Source organism: Mycteria americana, chromosome 2, assembly GCF_035582795.1.
Source record: "Mycteria americana isolate JAX WOST 10 ecotype Jacksonville Zoo and Gardens chromosome 2, USCA_MyAme_1.0, whole genome shotgun sequence".
Taxonomy (NCBI): domain Eukaryota; kingdom Metazoa; phylum Chordata; class Aves; order Ciconiiformes; family Ciconiidae; genus Mycteria; species Mycteria americana.
The window spans coordinates 23,402,941-23,418,434 of NC_134366.1; the positions used below are offsets into that span (position 1 = coordinate 23,402,941).

The window sequence follows — 15,494 nt, forward strand, 5'->3', positions numbered from 1 at the left end:
AAAAATACAGTGTTTTATTTTTAGAAAATCTATGGCTACAAATTCATTTCCTTAGCAACTTTCCATCAAACAAACAGCCTGCTCTTCCTCATTCCCAACCAAAACAAATTTAAACTGGCTTATTAATTTAGGCATTTTTCCCATGAAAAATGGATTCCAGGTCTCTGCCACAAGCGTTTGTAATCAGCCAGGTCACTGAAAAAAGTTTCCATACATAAAACATGAAAGGACATCTTTTAAAAAAATACCGTAATTTTGCAGTGATGAAGTTAGTGATATACTTTTCCTATGCAGTTGTTATATTTCAATTTTACAGAGTAAGAATTTGAGTCTCTTGTACTCTGTCATCTCTGTTTCTTAATTTTATTTGATTATCTCTGTGAATTGCACAGCATAATAAACTGGTGTGTGTAATTACACTGAGCATCGCTATCTCAGGAGGAGAGACAAAGGAGACAAAACTGGCAAGCGGCAATGCAAAACAAAAATATTGACAGTTTTAGCAAGTTTTTACACCTAAACTCATTTTGAGGTAATGCTTCTCTAAAATATAGGCCTTTGTAGCACAGGATGGTGCCAGTTGTGCTATAATGTAAATTTACTTAGTTTATATGGCTGAACATGGACAAATCCTGTACAAATAGAGCAGTCAAAAAAGTTGCTAAGTATCCTGCAGGAAGCAAGTATCAAGTTTACTGATAGTCATGTTGACTGTAGCCATGGGCAGTTCAGCCTAATCATTTCAGCCAAGAGCTGACAACTCAGAAATTAAGTCTTTGCTCTCTGTTTTAAAAGGAAGCAGGACTGACAAAACATGTGACTAATCTCCCTTTTCCATCTGTTTCCATATGTTAGGATAGATAATTGTTCTGGCTCTGATTTTCCAATACACTGAGATGTGCCAGGCTCTGCCCTTGGTGTAACACCGTGTATTTCATGTGCTCTGCTGACATTGATGATTCTGTTACAAAAGTACAGTGGTGAATAGAAACAGATCTATGTTAATTTTAAGGTCTGCTAGAAACACATGACAAAGGAATCGATTCTGAAGAGGAAAAGGACAGATATTGTAATGTCAGAAATTTTATTTTCAGGGTTTGAGGATGACACCCTTTGGGTTTGTTTTTTCCAAATCAGAAGCTAATGCATGCATCTTGTCTTCCTTTGTTTCAAATGCTGCACCTTCCAATCATTACAGCAGCGCCTCTTTCACTCGAGTGGCTACTACATGGCTGAAGTGGCTTATAAGCATTGTGTATACAACAAAATAGAGAATTGGGACCCAAAGTTTGATTGCTGCCTCTTCAGGCAATTTAAATAACAGATAAAGAGTTTCTGCTATGTGGATCATAGCGGTTTTAAGACTCAAGTGCAAAATCAGTACTTTCCTAGTAGGATGATACAAATTTGAGTTCACTTGCTTTCAGCCAAGAGAGAGTATTACAATCTAGTCTTCCTAAAAATAAGCCATAACACCTCAGTAACTTCCGCATCATGTCTGTGGCTTCCTTTTGAGCTTCAACATCTCTTTCAGAAATGCGAAGGCTCAGTTCAAAAACTGTGGTGTTGAGGAATATTGCAAATCAAGTATTCCAGCAGCTACTTCGTTTCACTTAGAAAATGTGTATTATTTTTTCTTTAGTCTGCATAAAATTAAATTGTTTTCTGCATAGTTGTAATTCTCTTAAATGGCTGTGTCTTGAAAATTGGACGTACTTGTTTGGAAAAAAAAGTCTCCAGAGCTGTGTCTGTTTCTGTATTGAAGTTCTGCTATATGTTTTAGGGAGTTGATTTAACATCTCACTAAGTCAGCAGTTCAGGGGCATTTTCATATTCCTGAGTTGCTTTTGTGCCTTTTGTCAGTGGGGATAGTTAAACACAGTCTTGATTCTGTTTTTTTTAGATTCTGCTTTCAGTCTTTTTTTATGATGCATTCCTACAGCCATTTTCAAGTAATAAATATAAATGCTATAGCAAAACAGAGTATCACAGTTTGACATTGAAGTTATTTAAATTTCAGGAGGAGGATTTCTTTAAAAATGTTTCATTTTCACATTGTTTGAAATTTACACAAGCTTTTCTTTGTTAGGTTGTATGTGTGAGATCTGCTTGTCTGTTTGAGCTCCTTCATGCGTTTCAGGGTATTTCCACAGAAATACGCTTAATCAGCTTTTAGAGGGAGTCTGTTCTGTAACAGGAACTCCCAAGTGAGCCACAGCTTTTGAGTGAAAAGGGGGAGAAGCTTTGAAAAAATTATGAGGTCTCTGAACTGGGAAGAGAGGATGTTGCGTGGAATAATTGAGTAAAAGTTCCTGTCCTTCTTCCATGCGGGTTAACATCTCCGGTTTAGACTGACCGTTGTATTGCAAGGGGATTCAATAAATTACTATTAGCTATGTGCTGTCTTTCAGTATTTCCAGGCATTTGGGCTTGTGAAGTCCCTTGATGCAAATCCTCAGTACTTCTTTTTTCTTGTATGTATGCAGGGAGAGATTGGATTGATGTTAGTAAAAAGGATGAGCGTCTGAATCATGAGTTGTAAGAGAAAGCACACTGCCTGCCTTTCAATTGTCATTTTTAAACTATACGTTAATTTAGATAATATTTTGAGGTTCTTGGTTGTTTGTTTTTTTTTTTTTTTTTTTTTTTTCTTCTGGAGTGCCTGGAACACACAGTAAGGATCAGCTTGTCAGGACGTGTTTTAAGAATTGAAAGAGTAAGTGAGAAAAGCAGTCTCTTAAACAGTATTTGAAGTTTGTTCCCATTACTTAGGTGTTACAGCTTTGTTTTAGGAAGATGAAAGTGTTGGTTCTTGAATATGCTTGTAAATTGAGACAGTCAGCCTGCTAAGGCAACGTTCTTTTCACGCTAGATGTCAGTGTTAACATACCTGTTCTGTAATCTCAGGTGTAGTCATTCTATTGTCCTCATGGATACACCTGTATTTAATACTTTAGTTACAATTTATGGTCAAAATGTCAAGACAGTAACTGCAAATAATGATTTGTATGTTGACCCTTAATGGGCGGTCATCTGTAAATCTTTTTCTTGTGAAACTCCTATTCTTTTTGCCCTCTATCGCACCAAGTAAACCCAGGATAACCAGGTTGGTCTCTGTTAAAATGTCTGCCACAATCTTTCCAATATCCGGATTTCTCTTTCATCTTAGTTTTGAATAAGATGGTCTTGAAAACCTGAAAGATAGTAGATGGGTGATAACTGCATCACTCAAAATTAAATCCACTGGGGACATCATAGTTGGTTTTTCATCCTCTCAAACTGTAAATAATTAGCTGACTAGCAGTAATTCATAAGGTGTTTCATAAGGTCATTTGTTAATGTGTTACTTGAGCATGTTGTGAGACTACTTAAAGGTATGTGGCTATTTGCTGTGTTTCTTTTGGCTTACAAAAAATTTTTTTAAATCGCCTGTGTTTCATCAGGGCCTTTGTAGTGGTGACTGTAATGTAGATTTCCTGGTGGTTGAAACTGGTCTTGTATATCAGGAAGTATGGTCACTGTTTTCTGCCTGTGGTTATAACAGTGACCACAGCCTATCTTCCTGGATAAAAAGCCTCAGTGAAGGTATTGTGGTTAGTAATAATAAATAGTGTGACATGATGAGCAGTGGATTAAGCACTGTTCTTTTTAAGTCTTTAGCTTCTGTAGAACCTATTATTCTGTTACTCTATAAATTAACAATCGCTTATTTACATTCTTTTTAGTGTATTTTTCTTTCAGGATTTTAGCTGTCAGCAGATTTGTTACACTGTGCTCTCTTCTTTTCCGTAACACCTCTAAGTGTCCAGAAGTACTTCCTTTGATATCAAGAGAAGAGGAGCTGCCAAATGTTGTCCTTCAAAGCGTTTGGTATTTTTGGGACCTTGAACCCAAAGGAGGCAGCAGTTAGATTCAAAGCCCAAGGTTTTATTGGAATATAAGCACAAATGTTTTTCAGGCAACTTCTTAAAGTTTTATTGCAAGAGTAGATGTACCTCAAACATATTTATTGGTGCCATTTTTTCACAATGAGAAGTATTATACTTTAAAATAACACCTTTAGTTCCTGTAAGTTGTCAGTGGCTGGAGAGTCTCGGGCAGCGGCAGTGGGGCTCGGCAGGTTGACTCAGGCTGCGTTCCTATAGCTAAGGCCACAGAGACCAACTGAGTGCAGGTGGGAACGTTGTAGAGATGCACCTTGTTTGGAGTTTATGTGTGACTGTATCTACAAATTAAGAAGTGCGCAGTTACCTTCCTTTTTTGGATATATAAGGAAGGGAAGTATTGGCCATATGATTAGAAACATGGTATAGTTTTCATATGAAGTTTTAATGGCAACACAGCAGAATTTGATCATGTAATTTCCCTTTTATTTTTGAGCATAGCGGTAACGCAACTGAACAAACACATTTTCCCAAGAGTAGTAAAGAGAAGCTACAGTTTTCAAATTCTTTTTTAATTTTAGAAAGCTGCACATCTGCAGAAGTTGTTGCTGCTGTTGATGTGAACACTCTTGCCAATGAAGTTTATAAGCACAACTTTCCCAGCACACCATTATGGGCAAAGACAATTGAGGTGAGTAATTAATGTCTTTTTTGCTCTAGTCTGGCATTTGTAGATGTAAGTTGTCTTCACTATCCTTGTTACTAATAAGAGAAACAAAGATTTAATTTATGTTGTTATGAATATAGCAGTTTGACAATACCTTGATTTCTCGTGCTGTGGTTGTTTGTTGAAGTTAGAGGGATAATCGCACTGCAGTCTTTTCCTGAAAGTCTTCACTGGTGCATCAAGAAGGGTTATGTAAAAGTCAAGAGGAATGCTTACCAGCAATAAAGGAATGACAAAAATCATATTTTTAGATTAAAAAAATATTTTCATGTATTTTGAAAGAATTTAATTAAATTACTTGGAGGCATGCCATCTTTTTGTAGTTATAGTTGAGCTCAGTAAACACAAGGAAAATATAGTGGTTGGGACAGTCTTGTGTTTTTTTTGTGGGCTCAGTAGATAAAATGTTTTAGGAATTCTGTCCCTTTTCCAAATTATTTGAAGAAGAACTAGGTAAAATTGGTTTCTATGTTAATAATTGAGGGGCAAACTAGGCATGTGGTTTTGCCTGGATTTAGTTAGAAATTACTGTATGCTTTTTAATCTTCTTTTACAGTTTTACAACATGACAGTAAAAGATACTGAATTTGTTTTAAGACACCAGCTTAAGTAAGACTTAAATAGGTGGCTAAAGGTTAGCTGCTTATTCAGCACTCAATAATAACAGGCTAAATGATAGTTTAAAGTTTTATATGGGAAAATATAAATATGCAGATTACAGTCAGTAAGACCTTCTTTAAATTTATTGGAAAAATAGCAGCTTTTGCCTAGTTTCTGTGGGCAGTTATGTTACATTTGCTTTTTAGATATCCCTCAAAATATGCAAGGTGGTGATTTCTTTGTCTAGCTCATAGTTACTTGATCATTATCCTTTTCCTCTCTCTGCTTGGCCCCTTAGTATGTCATCCTTCTAATGTTGCTTAAAATTAGTCTAGAGGAACTTCTACCTATGTAATTAGTTCATGCCACAGACCTAATTCTTTCTTCTCTGAACAGAAACACTTTTGCAGAGTAGAGCTTTCAGCCATATAATATCTTTGAGGGATTTTTACTTGGCAAAAACTAAAATTAACTAAACTTTACAGGATACATTGGTAGTGAGCTGCTAAGAGTTAAAACTCACAGTTTGGACCTGTAAAAATGACCGTGTTAACACTCAAGCTACTTTCCTGTTCAGATGTTTTGTCTTTTGAGCAGATCTAATATTTTTCCACCTGTTTTGGATATGTTAATTTTTTTTTGATGTACAAAGACTTCATATCTGGATAATGATACTTTATTTGGAGGAAATAACTAGTTGGTATTTTGATGTGATCTACTGAAAGAACCACTACCCCTACTGAAAGAACCACTACACCTCTTCTGAAAGAATGAGTAGATAAAAACGTCAAGATTATGTACAGATGCTAACATCATTAGTGTTTTTGATTCATATTCAAAGGAACCAAATGTATATTTGCATTGTATGGTTTGCCAAGGTAAAAAGGAATGAAATTATTAGGTCAAATGGGAGATTAGGTAGTTTTTTGCTAGATGAAGCATATAGTGAAAGTAAGAGGGGTAGTTTGGTCTGAAAGATGACTCGAGAGTTTCATACAGTTTACAACACTCAAAATTCTTTTTTTTTTTTTTTCTTTATTCAGGGCATAACACTGAAAGAATTTGACAGATTATCTTTTGATATGATTTTGATGAGTCCTCCCTGTCAGCCATTTACAAGGTAGATATAGCACACTTTGGAGAAAAGTGCAGTTGTTAACTATATGTACTGTTAAAGGAGAAATGTTTTCAAGAGTGACGCTATGTGTGGTTCAGCTGTGTATCTTTCTCTTCTTAAGCAACAATGTTGTATCCCTACTCACCATGAGATTTACTGAAGTGGAAGAAATGCAGCAAATTGAATCTTAATTCTTGATCCCATTTCTCTTAATGTATATTTTAATTCAGTTGAAATTAAGTAAGCTTCTTGCAGCACCTGTTTTGCATACTGTATTGTTCCTCTAACAGCAAAATTAAAAAATTTTGCTGTTTAGGAGTGCTTCCTTTCCCTTTAGATATCAATCTAATCTTTCCCTGGGGCAACTCCAGAAGGAGGATTGGAGTTTCTCACTTCTGCCTGAGACTAAGAGTGTAATCTGTTTTTATTTGTACTTTGAAAAATCACACGTGCACACAAGTAGTTTATTCTGAGGAATATTTCTATTTTAGCCAAGACTAGGAGGATAATGGCTTTGAAATGATTTTGTGGATAGTACAGAGAAATTTATTGCTAATCAAGAACTGAATTTACTGAGATGTTCTTTGTCAGATTAATTTCAAATTCATATAGTTTGACAGCAGTGACCAGTGGAGGTAAGATTCTAGTAACTGTACTCATGCAAAGTAGTAGCTTCATGAAAAATTCTGTTGATGGTGATGAAACTGCTTGTGTAAGAAAGTATATCTCAATGAATGCTCTTAAGATTAAAAAGAAATCCCTTCAAAGTGGTGCTGATCTATAAAAGTGTATTTGTGCAAACCTATGATGTATATAGGAATCATTCCTTCAAAATTTTTTCTTTTGTAATATCATGAAAAAAAATCTTTTTATGACTAATTAATTTAGAGACATGCTAAAGGTCTTCTACCAAGGCTTTGTTCTTTTTAAGAGCTAATACATGTATACCTTAGAGGAACACAGGCCTGGAATCATTATATTATGTTACTGTTTTTATAACCTATGTGAGCTGTCCAGTTTGATGTTACAAAATTGGTTACAAAGTTATTCATATGGGGCTCAATCCTGCAAAATGGTGAGCACTGAGGCTTTAATTCATAGAATAATTTAATATATTCAATATAAAATAACTGGGTATTCCCAGGAACTTCAGTGGGGTTTTCTTTGTTCTTTTAGAGCCCAGTACGTTCTAGGGGTTTGCTGGACAAGACCAGAATGCTAAACGCTTTGCAGACTGGGGAGTGGGTTTCATTACTTCAATTACTACAATGCTTCAATTTTAATCTCGCTGTGAGCTGATGGATTCCAGGGTAGACTTTCATTCCTTAGAGCATTTCTTAGGACACTGCCTCCGTGAGCAGGTCCTCATGTCTGTACACAATGCTTTTGCAGAATCCCTTTTTGAAACTCAAAGCAAAAAGCGTCAGCATTCTGTAGAAAAATGTAGGTCAAATGTCAGTCTGCTCCAAGTAATATACAGGTGTTTCTTTATTCTTTCTTAGAATTGGCCTGCAAGGTGATGTATCAGATCCACGGACAAAGAGCTTTCTCTATATCCTTGATATTCTTCCAAGGTATAAATGAACTTCTACCTCAGTTCTTAAGCCTTTGATGTAACTAAGTAGCTGTTTTATATGTCAGTGAGACAAGTCATCTATAATGTTTTACAGAGATACTGCTAGTATTGTGTTGTATTACTTGTTTGTTTTCCCGTGATTGTATGTAACTTAAATACTTGTATTTTACTAATGCCATTATCATCTCATAGTTACTGTATATGCTTTCATTGTTTGCTTTTCTTTTTTATTGTGTGTCTGTTTAAACTGTGGCTATATTATGAATGAAACAAATTGAGTTATTTATTTTCAGTTCAACATCAAACTTGCACTGACTTTATTTAGAAGCAGGAGTAGGTAATATAATAGTTTGCTAATAGGCATCATGGAAACATTAATATTGTTTGAAATACAGGGTCGAAAAAGCTTTCATTCAACATTTAGTCACCTTCTGAATAGGTAGCATTTGAAAGAGTTTGTTTAAATATGTTAACTGACTGCACAATACAACACATCTTTCGTCCCTTCCATTCTTTCTTAAAGTGTCTGTTCTGTCTTTTTGGTGCTGCTTCTAGATATCGTGGGGCAGCTTATGTATTTTTGGTTTGTAGTACAATCTCTTGTTTTAAGTAGTAATACTAAAAAATTCCAATAGCACTGCACTGTCTGAGCAGTGCCCTTGTCTTTGTGTTCATCTGTCATTTTTGCCTGGTTAGACCCTAGTTCCTAATAAAATAGCCATAATTATTTGTATAATTTATGCATTAAATTTTGAAACAGTAAATCCAAACAAAGTGGGTTTTGCTGACCTAAATTGTTCTTATTGAGAGTGTTAAAAATCAGTTCCAAGTAATGCTTTTAGTCTTTTTTGGGAAGAGATGTATACCACTGTAAGAACCCTTCCTGGGGGAGTGAAGCAAGCAGTTGCTTGGGGAGGTTATCCAGCAGGAATCTCTGCTTCTGGATTGAGATGTCCATTGGACACCAGTTGGCATGAGCCTGAAAATTTGCATCAGTTACAGACACTTACCTGGCAGTCCTGCTTCTGCTGGAGGCTGAGACAGCTGCTCTCTCTATATTCCTTCATTGGTTAATCTTGCTCTCAGAATTGGAGGAGGACAGAGAAAGGTCTGTCTGGCTCTCTTTTTTTTCTTTTTCTTTCTTTTTTTTAATGCTGCCTGCACAGAAGGAAACTGGTACCAACAACAGGCTTTCTTTCAAACTGCTGTTACCACTGGGAGAAGAGGGTCATCATCCTTCTTCCAGAAACAACTTTTTTGCAGCCAGCAACATTGAATGGGACCACCTCTTTGCCTTTGTCATCAGCAGATAAAGAACAGACACAGAAGGGCTAGGTGGCTTGGCTGGGATCACCTAGGAAATCTATGGCAGAGAACACAAAATGGAACACAATACAGATTCTGTAGCCTAGTAATTTAGACAATTAATAGGTGAAAAGAAAGATTATTATTACTTCCTCACTTCTAGCAGAGGCACAAAAATAGGGAGATAATGTGGATTTCCAAAATGTCCTGGTTTCGGCTGGGATAGAGTTAATTTTCTTCCTAGTAGCTGGTATAGTGCTGTGCTTTGGATTTTAGTATGAGAATAATATTGATAACACGCTGATGTTTTGGCTGTTGCTAAGTGGTGTTTACATTGGTCAAGGACTTCCCTCCCCCCCCCCTTCAGCTCCCCATGCTCTGCCAGGTGCCCAAGAAATGGGAGGGGGCACAGCCAGGATAGTTGATCCAAACTGACCAAAGGGCTATTCCATACCATATGATGTCATGCCCAGTGTATAAACTGGGGGGAGTTGGCCGGGGGGTAGCGATCACTGCTCGGGGACTGGCTGGGCATTGGTCGGCGGGTGGTGAGCGGTTGTATCTTTTTTTTTTTTTTTTTTTTAATTTTTCCCCCTTTTTTCCCCCCCTTGGGTTTCGTTCCTCTCTCTCTCTCTCTCTCTCATTGTTTTCCTTCTCATTATAATTCATTATTATTATTACTATTATTTTGTTCCAATTATTAAACCGTTCTTATCTCAACCCACGAGTTTTCTTACTTTTGCTCTTCCAATTCTCTGCCCCATCCCACGGGGAGGGGAAGTGAGCGAGCGGCTGCGTGGTGCTTAGCTGCCGGCTGGTGCTAAACCACGACACAAAAGTTGCAAAGGATGTCTTTTTTGGAACAAGGAATGTAACTCAGTTCTCCAGACTGACCTTTCAAAATGATAAATTAAAAACAGCAGGTAGCGTGTAAGTTAATAATTTGTCAGAATAATAGTACCTTCCTTATCCTTAAGGGAATCCTGACCTCAGTATTCCTTCCCATTAAACTGAGACACAGTTAAGAGGCTAGCTGCTTTTGGGACACTGTTGTGCTTTAATATGGAAATGTTGCTTCCTGGTTGCTGTGGGCTTAGCTGGATAAAAGGCAGAAGCTTTTCCTTCTCAATACCAAAGCTTTAGACACTGCAGGACATATGTTTTTCGTCATGACGATGCAAAGGAGCTGGGCTTGGCTGTGGCACTTTATCTCAACACCCCATGAGACCCTGCTGACACCCCTTATCTCCCTTGGGCAGGTTGTTTCTTGAGGCAGTACTTACTGTGAGCAGTCTGTAATATGTTCAAGATGGTGGCTTCTGCAGAGTTTCTCAGTTCTAATAGATTTATGTTTTACTGAGATAGTGTTTGTGTATTTTCTGGATATGACATGTTTGCCAGACATAGAGTATGGACTATTTCAGCCCAAAAAAGGGAAATTCTTAATATAGGAATTATCACTTCGCATTCTAAATTGGTACGGCATGCGTTCAGTTTATGGAAGCTATAAAATAATTTCTCATCCCTTGGCTGTTCCTAACTTACGTTCAGCCTTTTATAATGAAATGTTGCTGAAATGAGGCTCAAAGATAGCCTGGGAAGACAAATATTAGAGATATGGAAAGGACAATTTCAAGATCTGGAAAGACCTGGGAAATCCTTGGTGTACCCAGGGGGAAAGCAAAGTCTGACCTAAATGGTCTGGTTACTGTCTGTTTATCGTGTCCAAGCCATAACCCAGGGAAATCTAATGCTAAGACGTCAAAGTACTACTTTTACAGACACATTTGTAATGTTAATACCTGCCAAGTGCTTAACACATACTCTTTGTATAGTGATTACTTGTCTTGTGATCTGTTGATCCTGTATGAGCTCTTGCATTTCAAGCTATGCTCTGGATTCATTTCTTGAAAAATAAGTTTCATAGTAGGTGATGGTGATGTTGAGTGTGGGTAAACATACCAACAGATATATTCTCCATTCCTCTGCAGGGAGTTTGGCTGCTTCTGCTTTTTTAGTTCAGTATTATTTTTTTTCACTATTATTTTTAGTATTTTTAAATTTGACGTAGTATCTTGTACATTTTTCAATTTCTTGTGAGACACTTTAGTTCTTTAATTCTTCATGCGAATGTCGTTAATTGATGGTAGTTAAGAGCATGCTAAAACAAATTCTGCTGTGATTTGTACCAGCGGAAGTCCAAAGTCATTTACTGACTTAAATAAGCATGGAGCTGCTGTCTGGTGGCATTAGTATTCTGTTTCTATATACTGTACTGAGATCCCAATGCGTGGCAGACATACTATGTCTACATTAGCCTTACCAGAGAATTAATCAGTGTCATGGAATGTTCCCAGCAACTTGAATCTGAATATCTATGGGTCTAAATTGTTAAATGGTCCCCAGCATAGTTTGGGCATGTTCCTTTCACCAGAGATTTAATACGCTGCTTTTGGAATGAGCCTATTTCCAGACCTCTGCACTGATCTTGCTAAACCTCAGACGCCTCCTTCCCCTCCCCCCATCAAAATGAAAACGTTAAGTATAGAAAATTGAGAACGTCTGCAGTTTGAGCTGTAAACATGTCATATTTCTTAAGCAATTAGATGAATACTGGTTCGGATGTGTTATCACTAAAGTTGATGTGACATTTTGACATTGATTTTGGGTTTAAGCACTTCAAAACAAAAGTTTTCTGTTCCATGGCTAAATACTGATCTTTTTTCCCCCAACCATTTTTATCTTTCCTATTACAAACTCAATCTGTTGAATAATAATATTATGCTTTAGGAAATGAATAATGGTAAGCATTTTCAGAAGTACGTGCATGGGGTACAGGAGGGTACAGCAGTCCATCTGAACATAAGTGGGTTTTGTTGTTTTTTATAATTGCCAGCAGTCCACATTTTTAATTCAGTTGGGAATGATTTGATCTAGGCAACCTTGAAAGTTGAGGTACATTTTTTTAAGGATGCTAAACTTTAACAGCTAGCATGATGTGGAAACACTGATCTTTCTTGTACCTGAACAAATCTGTGGATGAATATAATGTAGTTTACATCTTGTTACTCTGATTTGTTGATCTTTTGTTTTCCTTGTAGGCTCCAGAAGCTTCCAAAATACCTACTTTTAGAAAATGTTAAAGGATTTGAATCCTCTTCTGCAAGGTAAAGTCTAATTTATGCAGGTTTTAGTTTTTAATAAAGGACATTTTCTTTAGAAGGGGAAGGCAGGATTTTTATTTCCTAGAATTCAAGTTAACAAAATAGAGGGACAATTAGCAGCTGTGTGTTAAACATACTGTTTTAATTTAGGAATGAAAATCTTCGATTGTGAAAGTAACTTGCTAAATAACTATTTCTTTCTCTAAGCAGATAAAATATGTTATAGCAAGTTGACTCCATTGATTTTATTTGATGATCCTGTGTCCTTTAGAAAGGGTCGATACTAATTTTCAAAGAAAAATAACAATAGGTATAGCACTCAGAGGTTTTGGGTTTTTATCCATGACAGGAGCTCATGGTGTCTTGTGTTAAGATCACAGTACAGTATAGGGGCTTTCTTCAGTACAGTCCTACCTCATTTCTTCAGTACAGTCCTACCTACCATAAAGTACAGTCCTACCTCACTGTTATGATCAAAGCCACCAATTTCTGTCATCCCTTGACTTGGCCCTTTTGTTAAGCCTAGCTGCTATGTGTGTGAACAGAGGGAAGTAGTGAGCTATTTGTACTGGTTTTAATCTCCAGTTTTATAATTCACAATAAAGAGAATGTCTTGCCTTCTGATTATTTTTCTCGTTGATGCACTATAAGAACTCTCCTAGAGATGGGGTATTTTTTGAAGGGGTGTTTGCACCAAAGTAGGTGTGAGATACCCGTGCATGCGTAATAGTCATTTTTGGCTACAGTAATGCTGAACTTCGTATGGTGTCTCCTCAAGTTCAGAAATGGATGATTTCATATCTAATTCTCTGTCCAATTCTTTCACTGAACGTGCTGAATGTCTTGGTACTTAAGGTGTTGCATTTAATGTGTTTTTATTTAGGATAAAAAAGGGCCTAAAGACTGTATGAAGGAAGTAATTGCTTTTTGATTCTTTTCACTGCCAGAAATGAACTTTTACGAACACTAGAAACATGTGGATTTAAATATCAAGAATTTCTCTTGTCTCCAACCTGTGTGAGTACTAAAATTGCTCTAATATTATTTAACTTCTCAAACCGCACTGAGCCCAAGAACATTTGAAAATGATCTATTGTATTAGAAAAGAGCGTCATGCCCAGAGCTGAAGATACTCTTCTGAATGAGAAAGCCATCTGGCATGACTTCTGATTTCTTATCAGTATACTGGCATAATCATACTGCTGTTATTGTTCAGATCCTAGTCCCACATTGCTCTGCCACCATTTGGTATTTTTTAAGAAGGCATGAATTTACACCATGACCAGGAAGGCGGTTTTCCCTGCAGGAGCCTCATTGCTTCAGAAGTGCTGATGCCTGTGATTTCCCAGCACAGAAAATGTGACTCTCTCATTTGTGGGAGGAGGGACTGTGTTTGCATGTTTCCCTGGCAACTGAAAAAAGAGTTGAGAGAGATTTGAGATTGTGCAAGACTGAATGGAATCAGTGAAGTACTGTATATATCTGAGAGAAGCTGATAGAGGGTAGCTTGAAAACCAGTTGTGGGGCATTTGTTTCATTGTTAGATGTCTCATAATTCCTTGTTCAAAAAGGCAAGCAGACACCTTTTTTGCTTTTTTGTAGAAAACAGGTAGTACCTGTCCAAAGAAATTGTGATGCATGTCACTTTTCTTCTTGCCTTGTATAGAAGTTTATTTACATTCCTGTTCATTTACAGAGAAAGTAAAAACCTTGAGCTACAAAGAATAATTCCCCGCTTGTTTCCTTGAAAATACCTAGGTATGGAAGTTAGAGGTATTTAAGTATTATCAATTAATACTGGTATCTCCGAAGTTGCAAAATATATTAGTGTGGCATAGTTCTATTACTGTGTATAATAGTAGATAACTTGTATGACACTATAGACCACTTTTTCTCTCTTTATCACATGGACTAAAGGCTTGTGGATTTTACTTACAGCTTGGCATTCCCAATTCTAGGCTGCGATATTTTCTAATTGCAAAACTTCACCAAGAACCATTTTCCTTTCAAGCTCCTGGTCAGGTGAGTCTATTAGTGTTACTTGAATTTACTTTGTTTCATGAAGAATGAGGGTTAAATTTTCAGTTTAGTGATATGTGTTGAGGAATGGAGAGAGGGATAAGTGATATCAACAGAAAAGTCAAATTCTGTGTCTCTCTTTCAGCCTGGATACTGAGTTTTCTAAGGACTGCAATGCATGCCAGTGGCTTAGATGGCTTTAAACAGTTGGGGGACAGTGGCTGTTAGTGGGCTAGAAAACAATGCATTCTGCTACCTTTTTCACGCCCGTGGAAAGGTCTTTTTGCAAAGGCAATTATTTGCGGTTGTTCCTGACATCATTGCTGGTAGGTCAGCAAATCTTGATGCTAACATTTCTTGAAATCTTCATGAAAATAACATTGAATGGTTACTTGCTTTATTCTGAGCATCTCTGAAGGAGTTTTTACTCACTGCAGAGTCTACTGTCAAGTTGTTTATCAAATGCAGTTCTTTAATTTTTTTCTCACAATTTGTTCTTAGATATTGACAAGATTCCCAGATCAGGATCTAGAAGACTTATTCAAGGACAAAGTCACTGACAAAGTGGGTGAAGCTAGTTATTACTTGTCTTCTGAAGAGAAGAATCTGGATCCAAACATTGGTCCTGATGGCAGCAGCAAGAAGAGTTTACCAAAAGGGGCCTTTCTTTTTAAGCTTGAAACAGTAGAAGAAATTGAAAGGAAACATGGTCAGGACAATGATTCCTCTATTCAAATGCTAAAAGATTTCTTGGAAGAGGAAAATGAAGAAATGAGTCAGTATTTCTTACCACCGAAGTCCTTATTGCGCTATGCTTTCTTGTTAGACATTGTTAAGCCCACCTGCCGGAGATCCACATGCTTTACAAAAGGGTAAGTTGCAAAGAAAATGTCTTGCTGAATCATGTCCTGAAAGTTTAAGTGTGTTTTTGCTTGTGTACTGTAAAAACAAGGGAGAGCCATTTCATCAAAAAGCCCCTAAGCCTCTGGAAAAAAAAAAATAAAGTCTCCTTATATAGTGTGCTTCCTGGTCCAGTGGAATGCCAGCATGAGAATCTGTCTGGCAGAACATCATGTGCCCACTCCAAAAAGGCATTCACGAA

At 37.0% G+C, this 15,494-nt stretch overlaps 1 protein-coding gene and 1 long non-coding RNA gene across 5 annotated transcripts in view; one reads left to right on the forward strand and one right to left on the reverse strand.

Moving 5' to 3' along the window:
* The window catches only part of TRDMT1 (tRNA aspartic acid methyltransferase 1), a 39,792-nt gene that overhangs the window by 14,273 nt on the left and 10,025 nt on the right, over nucleotides 1-15,494 (forward strand). For 2 of the 4 annotated variants that reach the window (XR_012774149.1, XM_075492707.1), the window contains exons 2-8: nucleotides 4,466-4,575; nucleotides 6,255-6,331; nucleotides 7,831-7,902; nucleotides 12,311-12,376; nucleotides 13,321-13,390; nucleotides 14,312-14,395; nucleotides 14,894-15,264. Coding sequence is in view for 3 of the 4 variants with exons in the window: in XM_075492707.1 (XP_075348822.1) it covers nucleotides 4,466-4,575; nucleotides 6,255-6,331; nucleotides 7,831-7,902; nucleotides 12,311-12,376; nucleotides 13,321-13,390; nucleotides 14,312-14,395; nucleotides 14,894-15,264 (850 nt within the window). In the remaining variant the exon portion in view is untranslated. The remainder of the gene's footprint in view (nucleotides 1-4,465; nucleotides 4,576-6,254; nucleotides 6,332-7,830; nucleotides 7,903-12,310; nucleotides 12,377-13,320; nucleotides 13,391-14,311; nucleotides 14,396-14,893; nucleotides 15,265-15,494) is intronic. The other 2 variants (XM_075492709.1, XM_075492708.1) reach the window with 1 other exon arrangement.
* On the reverse strand, nucleotides 4,570-10,675 carry LOC142405375 (uncharacterized). Its single transcript, XR_012774150.1, has 3 exons — nucleotides 10,493-10,675; nucleotides 8,915-9,267; nucleotides 4,570-4,822 (listed from the first exon to the last, which is right to left on the reverse strand). It is a non-coding gene; the product is annotated as an uncharacterized LOC142405375 (long non-coding RNA).